Source organism: Accipiter gentilis, chromosome Z (assembly GCF_929443795.1).
Source record: "Accipiter gentilis chromosome Z, bAccGen1.1, whole genome shotgun sequence".
In the NCBI taxonomy this organism is placed as follows: Eukaryota; Metazoa; Chordata; class Aves; order Accipitriformes; family Accipitridae; genus Astur; species Astur gentilis.
The window spans coordinates 48,583,335-48,600,265 of record NC_064919.1 but is presented as its reverse complement, the minus strand read 5'-3'; the positions used below and the strand labels follow the sequence as shown (position 1 = coordinate 48,600,265).

Genomic DNA, 16,931 nt, shown 5'->3' with positions numbered 1-16,931 from the left:
AATATTACTACTCATGTCGGCTTTCATAAAACCATTGTAACTTTTTCATTCATGAGTGTATAATCAGGCACAGACTTTTAAACAGGGTCATTTTAACGTTTCTTTTTCTAACAGGAAGTGCACTTACAATACCGAACATGTTCAGAACAGTGAACAAATACACATTTTCTTCCCCTACAAAGCTTTCTGATTGCACAAAAAACACAGAATAAATATAAACATTAGGCCAAGGCAACATCTTAAAGTGCAGAACTCCACTTGCCACACATGAATAATTCATATAATGCTGCGTAATGCATAGGCAATACTTACTAGCATTTTATTAATAATCAAAACCTGAAGTGACACGAGATCAACATATAACAGTAATTCAAATACATTCCATTTATAAGTAAGTGCTCACCTGAACATAGAACACATTAAGCATATTGTCCCAACAAGCAAGCTTTCTACAAACTACCCTTTTTTTTCTTTGTCTGAATGGTGCACTAACACTGAACACAAAGACACATTAAGAAACAAAGATCCCATCCACAATCTCACAAGAGAACTAATGGGGAGTGACATCTGGAAACAGCTGTGTGTACATTTTTCCAGAGGTTTTATCTTATGTCAGTAGCACGGTGTCAATTTATACTGACTGAAAATTATCCCTTTCTTTCTTTTCTTCCACTTATTCATCTCCCCTTAGTGTCTGGGTTTGGTTGCCTAACTTTAACTTTTTTTTTTTGTTGGTTTTTTTTTGTTGTTGTTTTTTAGAGGTGGGAAGAGGGAAGGACAATTGCTTTAATTTGTTTTCAGCTACTAAGTTCTGTGACAATGAGGATGGAGGGGGAACAGTCCAAGTCCTAGCCTCCATTAGCATTTTGGTCTGAGACAGTAGTGCTGTTCTGAAGTGAATTTATAATCATCCTCCCTTACTGAAACTTGGTTCAGTTTGCAGGGTGGTTTCGGTACAGAAGGATTAAGTTTATTTTGGAGGAAACTACATTGGAGTCTAGCTGCATGCCAAATATACTCCAGCCTCTAAAAGAGACACTGAGAGTCTGAACCAATTATTTGGCCTGTTTCAAACTGCATATGCAGTGCGAACATCTGTCCAAGGAAAGACACTACATGTAGTCTTAAGCTGCATATAGTGTAGATGTATAAGTCTCAGCAGTAACTGCTTTCATCTACTGACCCTCCCTTACTGCGCCAAGTATCTTGGCAATCTACATACAGCCAGAGAGTCCCAAGGGCCAAAACTTCACAGTGGAATCTTCAGTGACTTTCCCAAAATTGCTTCAGAGAAGTTTGGCTACTACATCTTCTGTATCTCCTAAAACCTTAAAATTTTTGCACGCAAGCTGTCCTCCACTGAACAAGCATTTCGGACTACCTCAGAGGACACCACTTTGACTTTTTTCCTGGCATTACAGTCTTTATCCATTCAATTCTATTTAAGATACTGTTGTTGAAAGTACCTCCCAGGTTTTTTGTTATATTAATTCCTCCACTGGCTTCCTCTCATATCAAATTCAGGCTTCTTTCCTTTACCCCTAAGCACCTCAGCATTTAGTGTAACGCTATCCATCTTGGTCCTCGCTTCCCCTGGTCTCAGGCATTGCAGGGTGCTGCAGTCCACCCATGGCACTACCAGCAGGCAGAGCTCCTCCTCCAGCTGAGATTCTTAAAAACTGAATTCTCCATTTCTAAGTCTGGGTAGTGTCTGGGTGCTAGGCACTACTAAAGCTACAATCAAAAGGCTGAGTTCCTACCTTGTATCTGAATTTAACAAGAATCAAACTGCTTATGACACAGCCAATATTCAGATACAAAGGTCATTGGCAGCAGTTATCCTAAGGAGTCCCTTTGTAACTGGGCCAGCAGTATAGTGTTGAACTTGCTGAAGTTTTTCTGTATTCCCAGTTTGCAAATAAGCAACCTTTTCTCCCCTGCAAATCTTTTAAGGAGAAATGCTGAATCCCATTCTTAACAACACTACAAAATAGGGGGAGAACAATGAAGTCTGAGACAGTTAAGACCACAACTGAAATAAAAGCACTGATTTAATTCATAGCTCTGGAAGCGAAGTAGGGTACAAACATACATTGTACAGGGCTGTGTAATCTTCCTCCGCCCCAGAAAACATTCCTGCAGGAGAGCCAAAGCTGAAAACCATGAAACTCCCTAAAAATAGTTTCAAACAGTAACTGGGGGGATTAAAACGTGTCTCACAGATCTTTGGTTTTGGAACATTAAATTTGGTCAATTAAATTCATGTCAAAATTCATGAGGAAAAACGCTCCCTGAATCAGGAAACCAAGTTAAAAAGCTGAAGATTGTATTTGCCAATCAAGTGTGCGACTGTGTAGGGGACTGGGACACACGAAAACCAAAATGGTTAAGAAAACACCCTGACGGAATGTGGAAATCTTAATCCTTAAATCTTGACTCCTAAAGCCTTAGGAATCATTGAGCGTGATGGGTAGGAAGGCTGTGCCTCCGCAAGCACAGGGCACAGACGAGGACACCTGAGCTGGGTCTCAATGCGCAAGCGCGCAGCTGCACGCGGGTGCTGTCTGCAAGCCCATATCCCCCCCAAGTCCCCCCCCACCGCTGTTCCGTGGGGCTGCTCAGCTTCGGCAAAAAAAAACCCCCACTGAAAAGACGGTACTGCTTTAAGTGCCCAAGCAAGCTTTTACGCTTCCACTCGTCGCTATCTTGGCTGACGTAGGCGTAAGCATAATGGTATGTAAACTCTGAAAATGCTTTTAAAATCAGAAAGTTATCAGCGACGCTGGGCCAAGCGCTCTCTCAGAAGTAGACATAAAGTGAGAATTGGGCGCAGTGACCCCCCTTGTTTTGTGAGCAGAGGGAAGTCCTGTGCCTTTAGGTTGCCAGGCAGTGGAATGAGAGTGTGAAACAAAGCTTAGTCTAAGGAAATCAAAGGAGTTTGAAGCAGGCCTTAAAACCATATTTAACGCATGTTTATGGTAACTCAATACCATATTGTCTCTATTGACACTGAAATTAAAGTTTACAGCCTTTGTTTTGCAAAAACATAATAAAGAAAAAAAGAAGCAACCCCCTCCTCAGACTAATCTCAAAAAAAAAAAAAAACCAAAAAAGTCTCTGAAAAAAAGTAGGGAAATACGCTTTTTAAGAAAGGAAATCACAGAGATTTCCAAAACAAAAAGGGCACACTTTTTACTTTGAATTGTACAGTGCTGGAATTATGGTTGCCACGTTGAAAGATGCAAAAGAGCACGTTAAAGCTGAGCTGCTTTTTCCAGTGATGATTTCCACCTCAAGTTAAAGGTGGTAAAGGCCAGAAATAGCCCGTTTCTCTTGGATGTTTCTATAAACCTACTCACTTCCCTTACAGAAAGGACAAGGGACATTCTATCGTCCTGTCTGAACAGTCAGGAGCAAATGAGCTTTGGAAAGGTTCTGCAGGAGGCTGAACTAGATGAAGCACTCCTTCTAGTCCAGAAAAACCTCTTCGTTCGTTTGTCATTGAGTAGCCTGCTCAGGTATCTTAGTGTCTGCTTCTAATTTAACACGTTTCATTCTGTCTAACTATGAATGACAAATCTGAACTCTTTGATAATAAGGACCCTTATTTATAAATACACGCCTCTTATCTAATTTAGCTTAAAAAAATAATGTTTTAAATGAAATAATTACTTTTAAAAAAATAAGCTCCTAAAGAAAACTGGAAAATGTTCTAAATGCCCCAAAAGGTCACTGATTTTTCCATATTTGGTGATAGTATTATGGAAATTGCATTCTTCCATGATACAAATTATCTGCAAAATCAATTTACTAGCACTGGCTTGTTTTTAAATCTAGAGGCATTATAAACAATGAGAGTCTCACTTCTCTTTGTAATGCTTCCTACACTATTATTAAAAGGAATCGCCGGTGTCTTCTTTAATTAAGGTATTTACCAAATCCCCTATCAATGCACACATGCTATTTTTACAGATAAATCTGAATATCCATTTCCTCTAGAACTCTGACAATTTTGTTAAAGTAATTCTTGAATGGTCTAACGAAATTTCTAATGTTTGCAAGTTTTAAAACATTAAACAAAAAATGAGGTGTCATCCTGATGATCAGGCACTGTGTTTAAGAAATCTTTTCCAAATCAGATGCAGAATGTTCAGCAGAGTATTTTGCGAAAGGGAAATGGATTTATACTGAACTTGAAAAAGGAACCACTTGCTTTCCAGCCACATACACTTCAGAAATATTCCGATCATCACCTGAAATAACATGGTCAAAACAGAGATTTGCACATAAATCTATGCACTGATTTAATTAATGAAAATTATGCAGTCCACAAAATCAGCTTTGGAATACATCATTTGCAGTGACCATTTCTTAGGACTGAGAAAGTTTCTTTGAAGAGAAATAGTCAGGGCTACCACAAAGATCAATGGATGTTTAAACTACCCATGTTTTTTTGAAGAAATAAACATAGCATTCAGGTGCTGCAGTGGTGTCATGGTGTCATTTCTATACATTTAGTAGATTCAAAGCCTGAAAATATTATATATCTGTACAGAAAACACATTGTTGCACAGTATCTGAACTAACTCAGGTACCAGTAAAGCTGGTTTGCCTCAGCCAGCTCCTCAAAAAGGCAAAAGCTTAATTAGAGAATGACACAAACATGGCCAGAGCTAACACCCATTACCGCTACATAACAACATAATGGGCAGCACAGCTCTTGCTCCAGATGATGTCCTATAAAGAATATCTATTCTTTTAGCAGGGTGGGATTCTTTGAGTGGGGTTTTGTTTGTTTTAAAGGCCTTTTTTGTTTGAGAGTGAAAAAATGACAATGGCAATTGGTCTGCAGAAGTCCTTCTGAGCTGAACTGTTTCTGGACTGGGGATTAGCACGTCAGTGTTACTTTACTGTGAAACATGATTTAGCTCATATTGTAGATAAAGATAGGTGTGGTAATAAATCTGACAAACTTGGTGCATCTGATCATGTTAAGCTGACTATTTGACTACGTCCGAAAGAACAAAAGCCATACCACTTCATTCTTACTCAGTATTTATAAATAAAAATTAATAAATGTAAGTAAATGTATATTTGATTAATGTAAATAAATATCAATAATGTTTCTATACAATGTAAATATATTTAATTACTGTAAACAAATGTATATTTAATTATATGTAAATAAATGTAATATTAACCTCCACATTAATTTAGGCATTTTTTCATGTATGAAACAACAACAGAATTTTATGTGGGCTGAGACTCAGAACATACCTAGATACAGGAACTTCTGGACAGTGTCCTATAAAAAATGGGAGAAAACCAAATTCAGAAAACAGTATCTGATATCCCAGATCATAGTTATTTGAAGCTTGAAAGAATTGCTAGAAATAGTTTTCACAAATATTCCTACTAACAGTAAAATCAAAACTTAATTTGTATGTTTTCTCATAAATAACTTTCAGTAAGGAGGCTGTATGCCTTAGGAGGAAAACACTGCACAAGTTTGACAAATATATGCCCAAAACACCATACCTCCCTTCCCTCTTTTTTAGAGTTCTTAGATTCACTTATTGAAAAATAAGACAAAATTGTAAGCATTTTTAAAGTCCTAAGAACTGCTAACTTACCGAAAAAGGTTTAGACTTCTTAAACTGGAAAATATTTTTTTCCAGAATTATTTGAATTAGAAGAAAAGATTTAAAACTTAAATAATTCAATCTAATCCAGATTATTGTGGCTGAAACAAATTAAGGAACAATTACCTCACCACTTATGCCCCCATTTCTAAGTAAATGGTGACATTCAGAATAGAGATGGTGATAGACAGTCTGGCCACATAAGTAAATTCAAGTTGTTCATTACCTTTTTAATTATAAAAGGTTTCTGTATGAGAAGGTGTGCTCGTTGCATAATGCAAACACTGCTTATATATTTCCATCCATAAAACCCGTGCTTTCAACTCAAATTAGCTGCCTAGAGCTCTTTCTTAAATTTACAATAGCAGTGCGGTCACGGCAACCTAGTCTTTATCTGGGAACAGGTTGCCATTTTTGAGTTTGAACTCAAAGTGTTAACTAAAACTGAATTGCTTTTTCTTGGCTGCCATTTATCACTGCAAATAGCTAACTCTAATTGTCAGCTTGGGCTAATAAAACATACATTAATAAATGCTGCACGCATTTCTGTTCATGGGGATATGGGACCGTCACTGAGGACAGCAAGATTCTAAAAAAAACCAAACACAGAACCTCTTGGGCTGAAACAAGACAGCAGTGGTGTAGTACACCTGACTCCTGCTACTGGAATAACTCTCAAGAGACATACTCTGGCTGTATCACAGACCTTCCCCACATCATTTCTGGTAATTTTTTGGATCATTAATCCTGTTCTGATTACCTCAAAATTATCAGCAGAGAACAAGTCAAAAGGGCTGTCTGAAGCCTTCGTGTTGATTAGCAGTGCGTCAAATTCTTTGCCGACCTCAAAGTTTCCAATCACGTCATCTAGTCCTAGAGCTGAGGAAGAAAATAAGATCACAAACAGATCTTCAACACAAGCCTCTTTCCACTATGTGGAAGCACCTGGCAACTTACTTGAGATGTTCATAACAAAAACTACAAGAATTTAGATGATTACAAGGAAAAACATTAAAGCAAAGTCAACAGTGAGTATGTTAGCATCTGAGTTCTTAAGCCAGTCCTCAGTAAAAACACATATATTTTGTGAATTTCTGAAGAGCATCTGTTAAGGGTAAAAGAAACCTGAAAAACAATTTGAACCCCTCTTTTTATTTTTGTTCTTTATATGTTCTCCATTGATTTTGTGTCATTGCAGAACTGATGTATAGGCCACTGTTTAAAGTGAAATAACAATCATTTACATTGCAAAAACATTAAAGCCTCAAAAGGGGCAATGAATGAAATGAAGTCAGAGAAACAGTAAAGCATATAATAATACTCACCTTGTTAAGGCAGTATTAGATGTAATCGTTTAAACAGTTTAAGCAATTTTGACGGGTTGTATAGACCTATTACTATAGTAACATATAATAATATGATAATAAAAGAGGTGTGCAGAGAGGATAGAGGGTAATTAGGAAGGACAAAGAACAATATGGTGTGGAAAAAAATCATAGCTAGATCTGAAGGTCTCATAGCTTGTCTTGTGGTCTGTTATTTAGCTTTGTTATTTCAAAGCTTCCTTACAACCTCTGGTTCTCAGGTCCACAAGCACTGAAAAATCTGTAATTTCATCTTCAGTGACCAGGTGCTTGCAAGTGCTTGGAATACCTGAAGAGAGGCCTTTGTGTCTCCTTGGAAGCGATTTAGGATAGTTTTAAGTTGTACAAAGTATCTGCGTATTAAATCAACTTCTCTAATACTCTGGAGTTAAACTAAGTTATCAAAGGGAATAACATCTGCAAATAATCTGTTCACCTGTTTTCAGATTGCTCCTGTCCAACAAAGGAACTTCAGCCTTCAGTGAAGTTTGGAACTCCACAATACCTCAAAGACATTGAAACTCCTCCAAATGGTGAAATATTTTGACTACCTACCAGTTTCAATGAAAATGATCTCATATTCCTTCAGGTTTGTGAGCAGACTGCAATTTTTAGATTAAACACAAGAGGGTGACAAGTGTTTAGGAGTCTCAGCAAAGCAAATCACTGCAACAAAGAATCGCTCATTTAAATTTCTGCAAACTGTACTTGTCCAGGCTACTGGAAGGTTGTATGAATAATTTATATTCTACCCGTGAAAGTGATTCAGTAAGGGTAAAACAGCTCAAAATCAATATATAAAATAAACACATTACTAAGTACACCTAAAAACCCAGACAGAACAAGCGCAAGAGTAGCTGGGAAGGGAAACCACATGAGTTCAGGATTTTTATAAGTTTTCCTTTCTGTATCTCACCTAATTTATTCTCACCTTTTATGAGAACAGCATATTTTGTGGGGAAAAGATCTCTACTTTTTTGTCCCCTGCCCATTTTCTGTCTTCTCTATTTCCCCATTACACCCTCTAGAAAGTCAAATACAGTCCTGAGAAAACCTGTTTGATGACATTTTCATTACATCTTTCAAGCTTCTATTAGTAGTTCCCAAAGGTGTTTTTTGACAGCTACAAAAATATTACAGTAAAAAAACTTGGGGCCAGTTCTTTAGGAGGTAGTGAGCTCATTTCTGCTAACTGGAACAGTAATAAATTTTTACACATGTGTGGATTTGCTCTCTGCTAAGTTCAGTTGCTCTCATACAAGTTCTCTTAAAACCTTGTTAACTGTAGAAATCAGTACATGCATACTGATGACGACGAAACATGCCAGTGAACCATAGTAACTGTTATACTATATGACTATATTCTGCAGATGCAACTGCAATTTAAACAACCATGGTGCATATCCTGTTTAAACTTTGTGCTTTTTTCTGACTGAGCAGTGATTTGCATGATGTTTTGATTTGCTGGAAAGACAGTGACAAACTGCCTTACTGAGAGCTCAAAAAGCAGAAACAAAATTAGAAACTGATGACAAACAGGATGCATGATTTCACAGTAATTGCACAACTTTTCCTCTTTAAGTGTTGGTTGCTGAGAAAACAAAGACTTTCCAATTGGTGTGATAAACATACAGGCACTAATGATTAAGAAGTCTGAGGATCTTTGCAAAGAAAATGTACAACCCTGAAAAATCATTAAGACTCTACTATTAAACTCTCAACATCAATACGAACACTCTTCTGTAATGAGCCTAGTACAGGTACGAGAGACTGAAGCATATCTCTACCCAGCAGATACCATTTTAGACTTCACTCTGGCACCAGAAAACCTGTGAATTCAGCCACCTTTTAAAGACAGGGAGACATAATATCAAAACGAGTTGTAGCACTCTGTGTACATCCTAAAGACATTTCTTCTTACCTTGGCTTCCTCCTAGAGTGGCTAGTTGAAAAGCTTCTTTAAGAGTTAGTCCTGTTTCATTCACCTTATTGATCGCAAGGCTGTTAGATGCTATCATAGTTTTCCTGATGGCATCAAGCATAGAAGCTGAATATCCACCAGCAACATCTAGAAGGGATCAGACTCTTAGAAACAAGCTTTGGGAATAATTCTCCAGGTTAAATTTCTATGAGCTTTAATTAAATGTTATGAAGTGGCAGATGTGGTAAACACAAAAAGTTTTACTGCTGAGTACTCCCTCTGAATGTATAAATCCTAATAAAGGTGCTCTCCCATTCAAAGTCAGGTAAATAGAACACAACGCAGAGTAAGAGAAACCTGATAAGTTCTTGTTCAAGCCCAGTTTACTCTCATGACAGGAACAAAATTTTCTTCATTGATTTTTGCTTTTCTTTTTAAACACTTCTGGACCAGCTCTAGATTACAGTACTCTAGACTTCATTACTCTAGAAGTAGTGGGGGAAAAAAAGCAGGTCCATAGGTTGGAGACATGCTGACTTTTAAATACAAACAAGCAGACATGTTTTTGTATCTCCCAATGGTTTCCAAAAGAAACCATTTTTACAGCAACCTACTAACCTGTGCCAAGGCCAAGCTTCACGTTGTGTTTCAGGACCATTTGCACATTTAATATACCGCTGCACAACCTGGGTTGGAAGAAGAAACGTGTTCTGTGTGATACACGCAGAGAAAGTTCAGGAAGCGTAGGGCTGTACAGTCATTTCATGACAAAGGCTCTCAGAACGTGTGAAACATTGTGTTTATTAAACAGGGATGGAGCATTTGCACTCATCTATCTGAAAGATAGGATTTAATCACTAAAAATAAAGGCAGTTTTTCTCAATTAAAAACTCCCACAGTTTTATAGTTATCTGCTGAAAATGAGCTCTCAGCATACCTGTGAAAAAATCCAAATATGATGTAAAGTATATTCCCAGAGATGGGAGGTCATTTCATGAGCTCCAGTAAGTCATCACAAACAAGATATTATGTTAAAGGCAAAATGACTGTTAACATCTAGTACAGTATCCTGGCTGGATACCACACAGTATCTCATTATCCCTTAATAGAAAGAAGGCTATATAACCCATTCCCATTTCCCCCAAACATAAGCATACTTTGGGGCAAAGGGAGATGGCCTGAATCTGCCATTGATAGAACAGTCAAAAGAAATAAAGTTCAAAAATCAATATTTATTTATATATACATATATACACACACATATATACGACTATACTGAACAATCACAAGTCAGTCCAGAGCATACCACGCAGAAGTGGAGCATGAATGCCCATGCTCAATCCAGTATGTCACTTCTGGTGTGTCCTGGTTTCGGCTGGGATGGAGTTAATTCTCTTCCTGGTAGCTGGTATAGTGTTAAGTTTTGGATTCAGTATGAGAAGACTGTTGATAACACACTGATGTTTTCAGTTGTTGCTTAGTAGTGTTAGACTAAGTCAAGGATTTTTCAGCTTCTCATGCCCAGCCAGCAAGAAGGCTGGAGGGGCACAGGAAGGAGATACAGCCGGGACAGCTGACCCAAACTGGCCAAAGTGGTATTATACACTATGTGATGTCATGCCCAGTATATAAACTGGGGGGAGTTGGGCACGGAGGCAGATCACTGCTTGGGAACTAACTGGGCATCGGTTGGTGGATGGTAAGCAACTGCATTGTGCATCACTTGTTTCGTATATTCCAATTCTTTTATTATTAATATTCTTGTAATTTTATTATTGTATTATTATCATTATTATCTTCTCCTTTCTGTTCTATTAAACTGTTCTTATCTCAACCCATGAGTTTTACCGTTTTTTTACCGATTCTCTCCCCCATCCCACTGGGTGGGGGGAAGAGAGTGAGCGGCTGCGTGGTGCTTAGTTGCTGGCTGGGGTTAAACCACGACATGGTGGAATGGGGTATTATATAATAGCCATGTAATGGTAGGCTGAACTCAGGGTACTGCTAACAACAGCTTTATTTAATTGTACAACATTCTTTTTTTTCTTTTTTTGTTTTTTTAACTTACGAAAAGTTAGAACTGGGGCAATGTGAAATTGCAGCTCCGCGAAGACTAAAAAGTTTCAGCTCTTCTTCAGAAAGGTGACAGGCATGAGCCATCACTGTCTAAAGAAAAAGAGAATCACCAATTTACTCAATATTGCATTTAATTTAATGCCTGTGATTTTTGCTGTACTGCTTTTAATAGCCAAAAGAACACCTGTTACCATCACAGGAAATTAAGGTACTTCTTGAATGAAGGTCTTGAAATCAAGAGGTGAAAAACTCTCATTAACTTCAGTATGCCTGACATATCACTCCCTCAACTTTTATTCATTTATTAATGTAAGAAGATAATGGTGCTGACTCTTGCAGTGTCTGCTGTGACTCAAGAGCTTCAAGGAACAAAAGCAAGAATTCCCCAGTCGCCCTAGCACTGTAATAACCTTACAATTTATGCTTTGTAGCTAACACAGAAATTAAGTACTGGGGCTAGGAGTACATCAGATACAATGGAAGATGTATGTACTCTTAGCATGTTTCCCATTGTCTTTCTAAAGGTTTGCACCTGGAAGATATATATATTTGGAATATTCTTTAATTAGAATAATATAATTTGTTATGCAACTGATTAGTGACTTTTATTTCTTGGCCTACATAGCTGACTTTAAAAATAAGTTCACAAGCAGTATACACAAAACATATAAGTATAGAATAGTATCATCTAATAGGTCATAAACCAACTATTCCCAGACAAATCTAATTGGAATTACCTCATATGCCAAATGCCTACTCAAAGAGAAGAGCAAGAGCTCTGTTAGGTCTTGCAATCTGCTGATAAAAATGAGAACAGTACAGGGACTGTTTCCACTGAGCATCTCCTAATAGCACTGTACCCTTGCTGGTCTCTACTCATCAAGCTCAAATATAAATGAAAATGCAATGAGAATAGCCACATCTTAAGTTAAGGACATATACGTATGGTAGCTGCTGAACTGTATCTCTGCTGATCTGTACTTCTTTTTAGAAAGAAGGAAATATTTCAGCCACAGCTCTGAAAAACATACTTTTAAAACATTAAAAAAATAATTTGGTGTCTTAGTTTTGGTGGTTGGGGAGAAGGGAATGTCTGTGGTTTTGTTAAGCTTGTGTTTAATAGAATGCTTCACCAAACAACCAGGAGCCTAGCACCAGTAACCCTGGTTTTCAGTGACCATTTTCAGTGCTGTGCATACAACAGTCTGACAGAATTAAGACCTATGTTTTTGCAGCAATAATATTCTCTGTAGTACTCTGACACAACAAATCAGCGTGCATAGGACTGTGCAAGAGAACAACAGTTAATACTGCATACATACTTAAGTAGTCCACATTGATTTCTCAGGTAAAAAGGATTGTAAGTAAGTAATTTACTGGGGCACATTTTTGTAGACAGAAATAGGAGTTCAGTGGCTAATTCCCAATGAGTTCCCAGCTGCCCTTTGTGCATCTGAAAATTATCTCCTAAAATTTTAAATCAATTTGACTGACGTTTAAGCACTCTGACTGTAGTTAGGCTGTTCATATTCACTCTTGCATGGGCTCTCCACTATCTAATATGGTGTGCCCTGGCATTCCAACCTGCACTTAGTGTGGGCTGATATCATGTCTGCTTGTATTTATCTTGCCAGCAAAAAGCTTTAATGAATTTCAACTCTTCAGGCCACTGTGCCTTTCAATACTCAGTAAAATCAGCTAATGAGAAGAGAGTGCTTTTGGATAGCTGGAACAGTAAAGTGTACCTGTCTGCATGTGAGATTCACACAGAGAACACAACGGGACAAGCTGCTTTTATGTAGGAAACTGCCAAAAAATGAAGCTGGTCCTACCATAACACAATAGAACACATGTTCAGGCAAAACCAATGTGAAGAACATTGTAATATAAGGATAACTGGGTACTGGCCAAGAACTACCAGCTCCTACAATACCAGCTTTACCTAGTCTCCTGATCCCACTGCCCCAATTCTCTTCAGAGCCCTTGGAAAATGGATCAGGGAGCATAAGATACATTTATTGTTCATCTTCCCTAAAATGCTTAGGAAAAGTGTGGGCTTATCTAAAGTTCCAATACCTTGACCAACACCTGTGCAACAGAGAACATAAAACCAATTTACTTTCTGCCAGATGTCACTGACCTTGACAAAACTTTTGAGGTAACTACAGTTAACCATCATATTCTCTACCTGGATAAATCTAAACTATGTTATGGAAATTTTTATGCAGCTACCTTACTGGTAAGCAGCTTGTTTTTATCATACAATTCAGTGTAATTCTGGTAGGCCGGAAACATGTTCTCCACAATTTTGATTTCTTCTTCATTCTCACTTATGTGACTCTGCAATAAGAAAATATACAGCAATAAGTACTTTAAATAGCATTAAACCTGACACTACCACCTTCTGAGCAACCTACTCGTGCTAAACATGTAATGATAGAAACTAGTATTTGTAAAGCCTATAGTTAGATCTAGTCCTTGGGTTTCTCTTTTCATCAGAGAGGTCCCTGGGACCCAAAAATGTAGCTCCACTTGTTCCTTTAAAAGTGATTTGAGATGATATGCCTGGATAGTCCATCCCAGTAATCTGGTGACATAATGCCCCACTTGGTATTTGGCAAATGTTAAAATAATAAATAAAATAATATGTAGGACTGTGAGGTAAAAGAGAGAACCAGCCAACCACAGAGTGGACCCTGGGATCCGGGCAACATACAGGTAGCTGCTCCATGTAGCTTCAGACGGGCTGATTAATTCCTGGCCTCAGATAAAAATCTGATCTTCCTGTACTCCCATTGGAGCATATATTTTCAAAATGCCCACTCCGTAATGACAAAAATTCCTGATGTAGGATAGTTTTAAAACAGTATATGCTTAGAATTGTGTAACCAAAAGAGGAACATTTCCAAGTTTCAACAGACCTGTGAGCTTTAAAATACGTCTTTTTTAAACACGGAAACTTCATCACACTGGAAATCCTACAGCTATGTTAACAATGTTAAATAAGATACAAAGATGAGTAAATTTTTATCTGCTGAAATCTGCTGTGTACAGAAACAGCAAAAGGTGAAGAGACAGATGTAACACCCTTTGACTAGGGAGACCAACCTTTAGCAATGCAAGGTTGCTCTAATCTACAATACTGGGTGCCGGTCTCATATTGACGATGTGCTGGGTCTTGCTGAATTATGCCATCCTTCCAGCTATGAGCCTTCTCATTTCCTGTGCAGGTCACAGTGTTCTTGTGGAGTATGTTTAACAATTTCAGAGGAATTTAAAAGACAGGCTCCAAGGTAAGGATGTGGTTTGCTGATATTATGAAAACTCCCTGGTCTGTATGCCATCTATCCAAGCTATTTAAATTGTATACAGAGCTCTCAGAGCTTACCTGCACATGGAGATCATGTGCCTGTGCTAAATTGCCAAGTGCATGCAGCAAATCCTCTGTGCAGGAAGGGCCAAAGCGGGGGGTTATTATAGGCTGTACCCTCGGATACTGAAAAATATTAAAAAGGCATGCTTGGAATTCTACATCTATATATCAGTAAATATAATTAAGAAAAGCATTCACACAGCAATTACATTTTATCTCCATTGCTTATTGCTTACTGCACCGTTGCCAACTCAAATTAAGCTCTATAGTAATTTCCTTATATTTATTAGAAATTTCACTACAGAAATAGACAATCAAAGTTTTTTCTGAAAACAGTTTTAATGAACCTTAGTGAAGAAGTTGCTTTCATTACAACTCTTTCATCGAGTCACTGAGCTTTTACCAGACTTCAGGAGAAGTACTGGATGCTTTTTCATATTTGCTGACAGTCCAGTATGCATTACCAGAAATAAGCCAGATGAATCACCAGACGTTTTTCTGAGTCCCGCTTCTGTAACTATCAGACATAATGATGCCAAACTGCAGAGTTCTGTAAAACCAAAGCCTTTATCTTGTTTGATCTTCTGCACTCATGATAGCAACAAACTGTCCCTATACTCCCTGGGTAGGAAGATAGATTCCTACATAGGAAGAAGTGGTAGCACCAGATATGCTACATAGTAGGAAACAGTGGAGGAGACACCAAGACTAGAGCTACAGAGCTCTTTACTTTACACCTTGCACTTCTGAATTAAAATTTTCATAAAAAGTAGACACTGACATTGCAACTCTGCCTTCAGGCACACACAATAGTTATGCATGTGGCACCACCAGAAGACAGTTTATGGTAACTTGGTTTGCTTTTCTTACACCATCTCACAGATACAAGGTGGTCAGGACTTCTGCAGATCAGCCAATTTACTCTACTAATACATATGATTTAGACATTAAACTCTAGGCTTCTGTTTTTTAGTATTTTGAGATACAATTGTCAACAAATTAAGCCATTGAAAAAAACAGGCTGGCAAGAAAAGTATCCCTGCTCGTAATATTGGAGGGTAAACCTCTATCTTTACCTCATGACTGTAAGCCTGAATGTCTTCAGAAACACGCTGGAAGACATGTGCTGATTCAGAATACTAATTTGGTAATGGATTAGTAACTCCCATAAAAACACAGATATCTGCTGCTGTGAACTTCTTTTACCAGCCAGTTTGTATACCACAGAGTGATCGACTGACTCCCACCTTTCTTTAACAGAAAATTGTCCTTTCTAGGAAGCTGAATATTTTAAAGTCAATAGAGAACATGCACAGAACATTACTGTGCTCTGCTCTGACACACAAAACTGAATTTACACAGCTACAGGTCCATTTCTCAACAACATGGCTAACAGAACATTCTTCAGACTGATACCTTTCTACTACACAGAAAGATGTATATTTATTGACTTGTCACTAAGCCAGCAGTGTTTGTCAGTGGGATTAAGTATTTCATGTATTACACAGCATCTTCTGAATACAAAAATGAATAAAAAGGAGAACTCTACGTACTTTCCTTTCCAGTAGTTCTTTAACAAACCTAAAAAGGGTAAAAAAAAAATATCTGTTATAAATCTGTCATCTGTGTTATAAATTATGGAAAATATACAAAATATTTACTTAGATACCTTATTAAGCATTCCAGACATAGATCAATTTTTTACAGAAAGTTGGGCCGGATTCTCAGATAAAATAAAAAGAAGCAACACAATCAAGTCAGGATAGTTACACCAAATTATGCTAGTTGTGAATTTGACCCTGAATATACAGAATTTTTTTCACTTGCAATAATTAACATTAGACACGTGGTAATTACTCTGAGTTCTCGCTGAAAACCAAATGCACGTTACATTAAATTCATTGAAACCATAATTATAAGCTAAAGCTGCAACATTAGAGGAAAAAACCACATTTGTCTGTCCGTGAATTTAAATTACAGCATTAAATATGTTCTATTATTTAAAATCCTATTTTTAAAAGATGCTGCAATATTTCACACCACACTTACAGTAGTTTCATATGTCCTCATATACTGAAAGGACCCTTGATTTTCTGGAAATGTTTATATTAATGTTAGCGTATAGATTAACATCTTATGGAAAATACAGTATAGATTTACTTTGTTAAATAAAAGAAGCTACCTCAGGGACCCCTAAAAAAACCCCAAGCAGTCAATATCTGTAATGCAAATGAGCGAATAAAACTTCCTCTGACTTTGCAGGGAAGAAATTCTTTGAAAATTCATATGCACAGTATATGCAAATAATTTCCAAAAGTCAGTTTGAGATGGGTTCTGGGCAGGACCTCTGTGAATTTTTATGTCATAGTTTATATTCAGAAAAACATTGAAACAAATTTGTCAAATGTCTTCAGATGGAAAAGAAAATAATGCTGGAAGCTAGAATCACAACACTGAAGCTCATACTAGATCACCAGCTGGAAGTAAGAGACCTAAGCTCAACTTCTGCAATGACCAAAGGAGTTTGAGGGCACCATTGTCTAACTTTGAGAGCC

The 16,931-nt window shown here is 37.5% G+C and overlaps 1 protein-coding gene across 1 annotated transcript in view; it reads right to left on the bottom strand.

The window, feature by feature from the left end:
• Positions 1 to 2,604: 2,604 nt before the first annotated feature.
• The window catches only part of GDA (guanine deaminase), a 30,167-nt gene continuing 15,840 nt past the window's right edge, over positions 2,605 to 16,931 (bottom strand). Inside the window, exons 6-14 of the mRNA XM_049795498.1 lie at positions 15,930 to 15,957; positions 14,392 to 14,499; positions 13,236 to 13,343; positions 10,996 to 11,093; positions 9,546 to 9,613; positions 8,928 to 9,074; positions 6,403 to 6,521; positions 5,278 to 5,305; positions 2,605 to 4,253 (exon numbers count right to left, since the gene is read on the bottom strand). Coding sequence (XP_049651455.1) covers positions 4,183 to 4,253; positions 5,278 to 5,305; positions 6,403 to 6,521; positions 8,928 to 9,074; positions 9,546 to 9,613; positions 10,996 to 11,093; positions 13,236 to 13,343; positions 14,392 to 14,499; positions 15,930 to 15,957 — 775 coding nt within the window. The 3' untranslated portion in view covers positions 2,605 to 4,182. The remainder of the gene's footprint in view (positions 4,254 to 5,277; positions 5,306 to 6,402; positions 6,522 to 8,927; positions 9,075 to 9,545; positions 9,614 to 10,995; positions 11,094 to 13,235; positions 13,344 to 14,391; positions 14,500 to 15,929; positions 15,958 to 16,931) is intronic.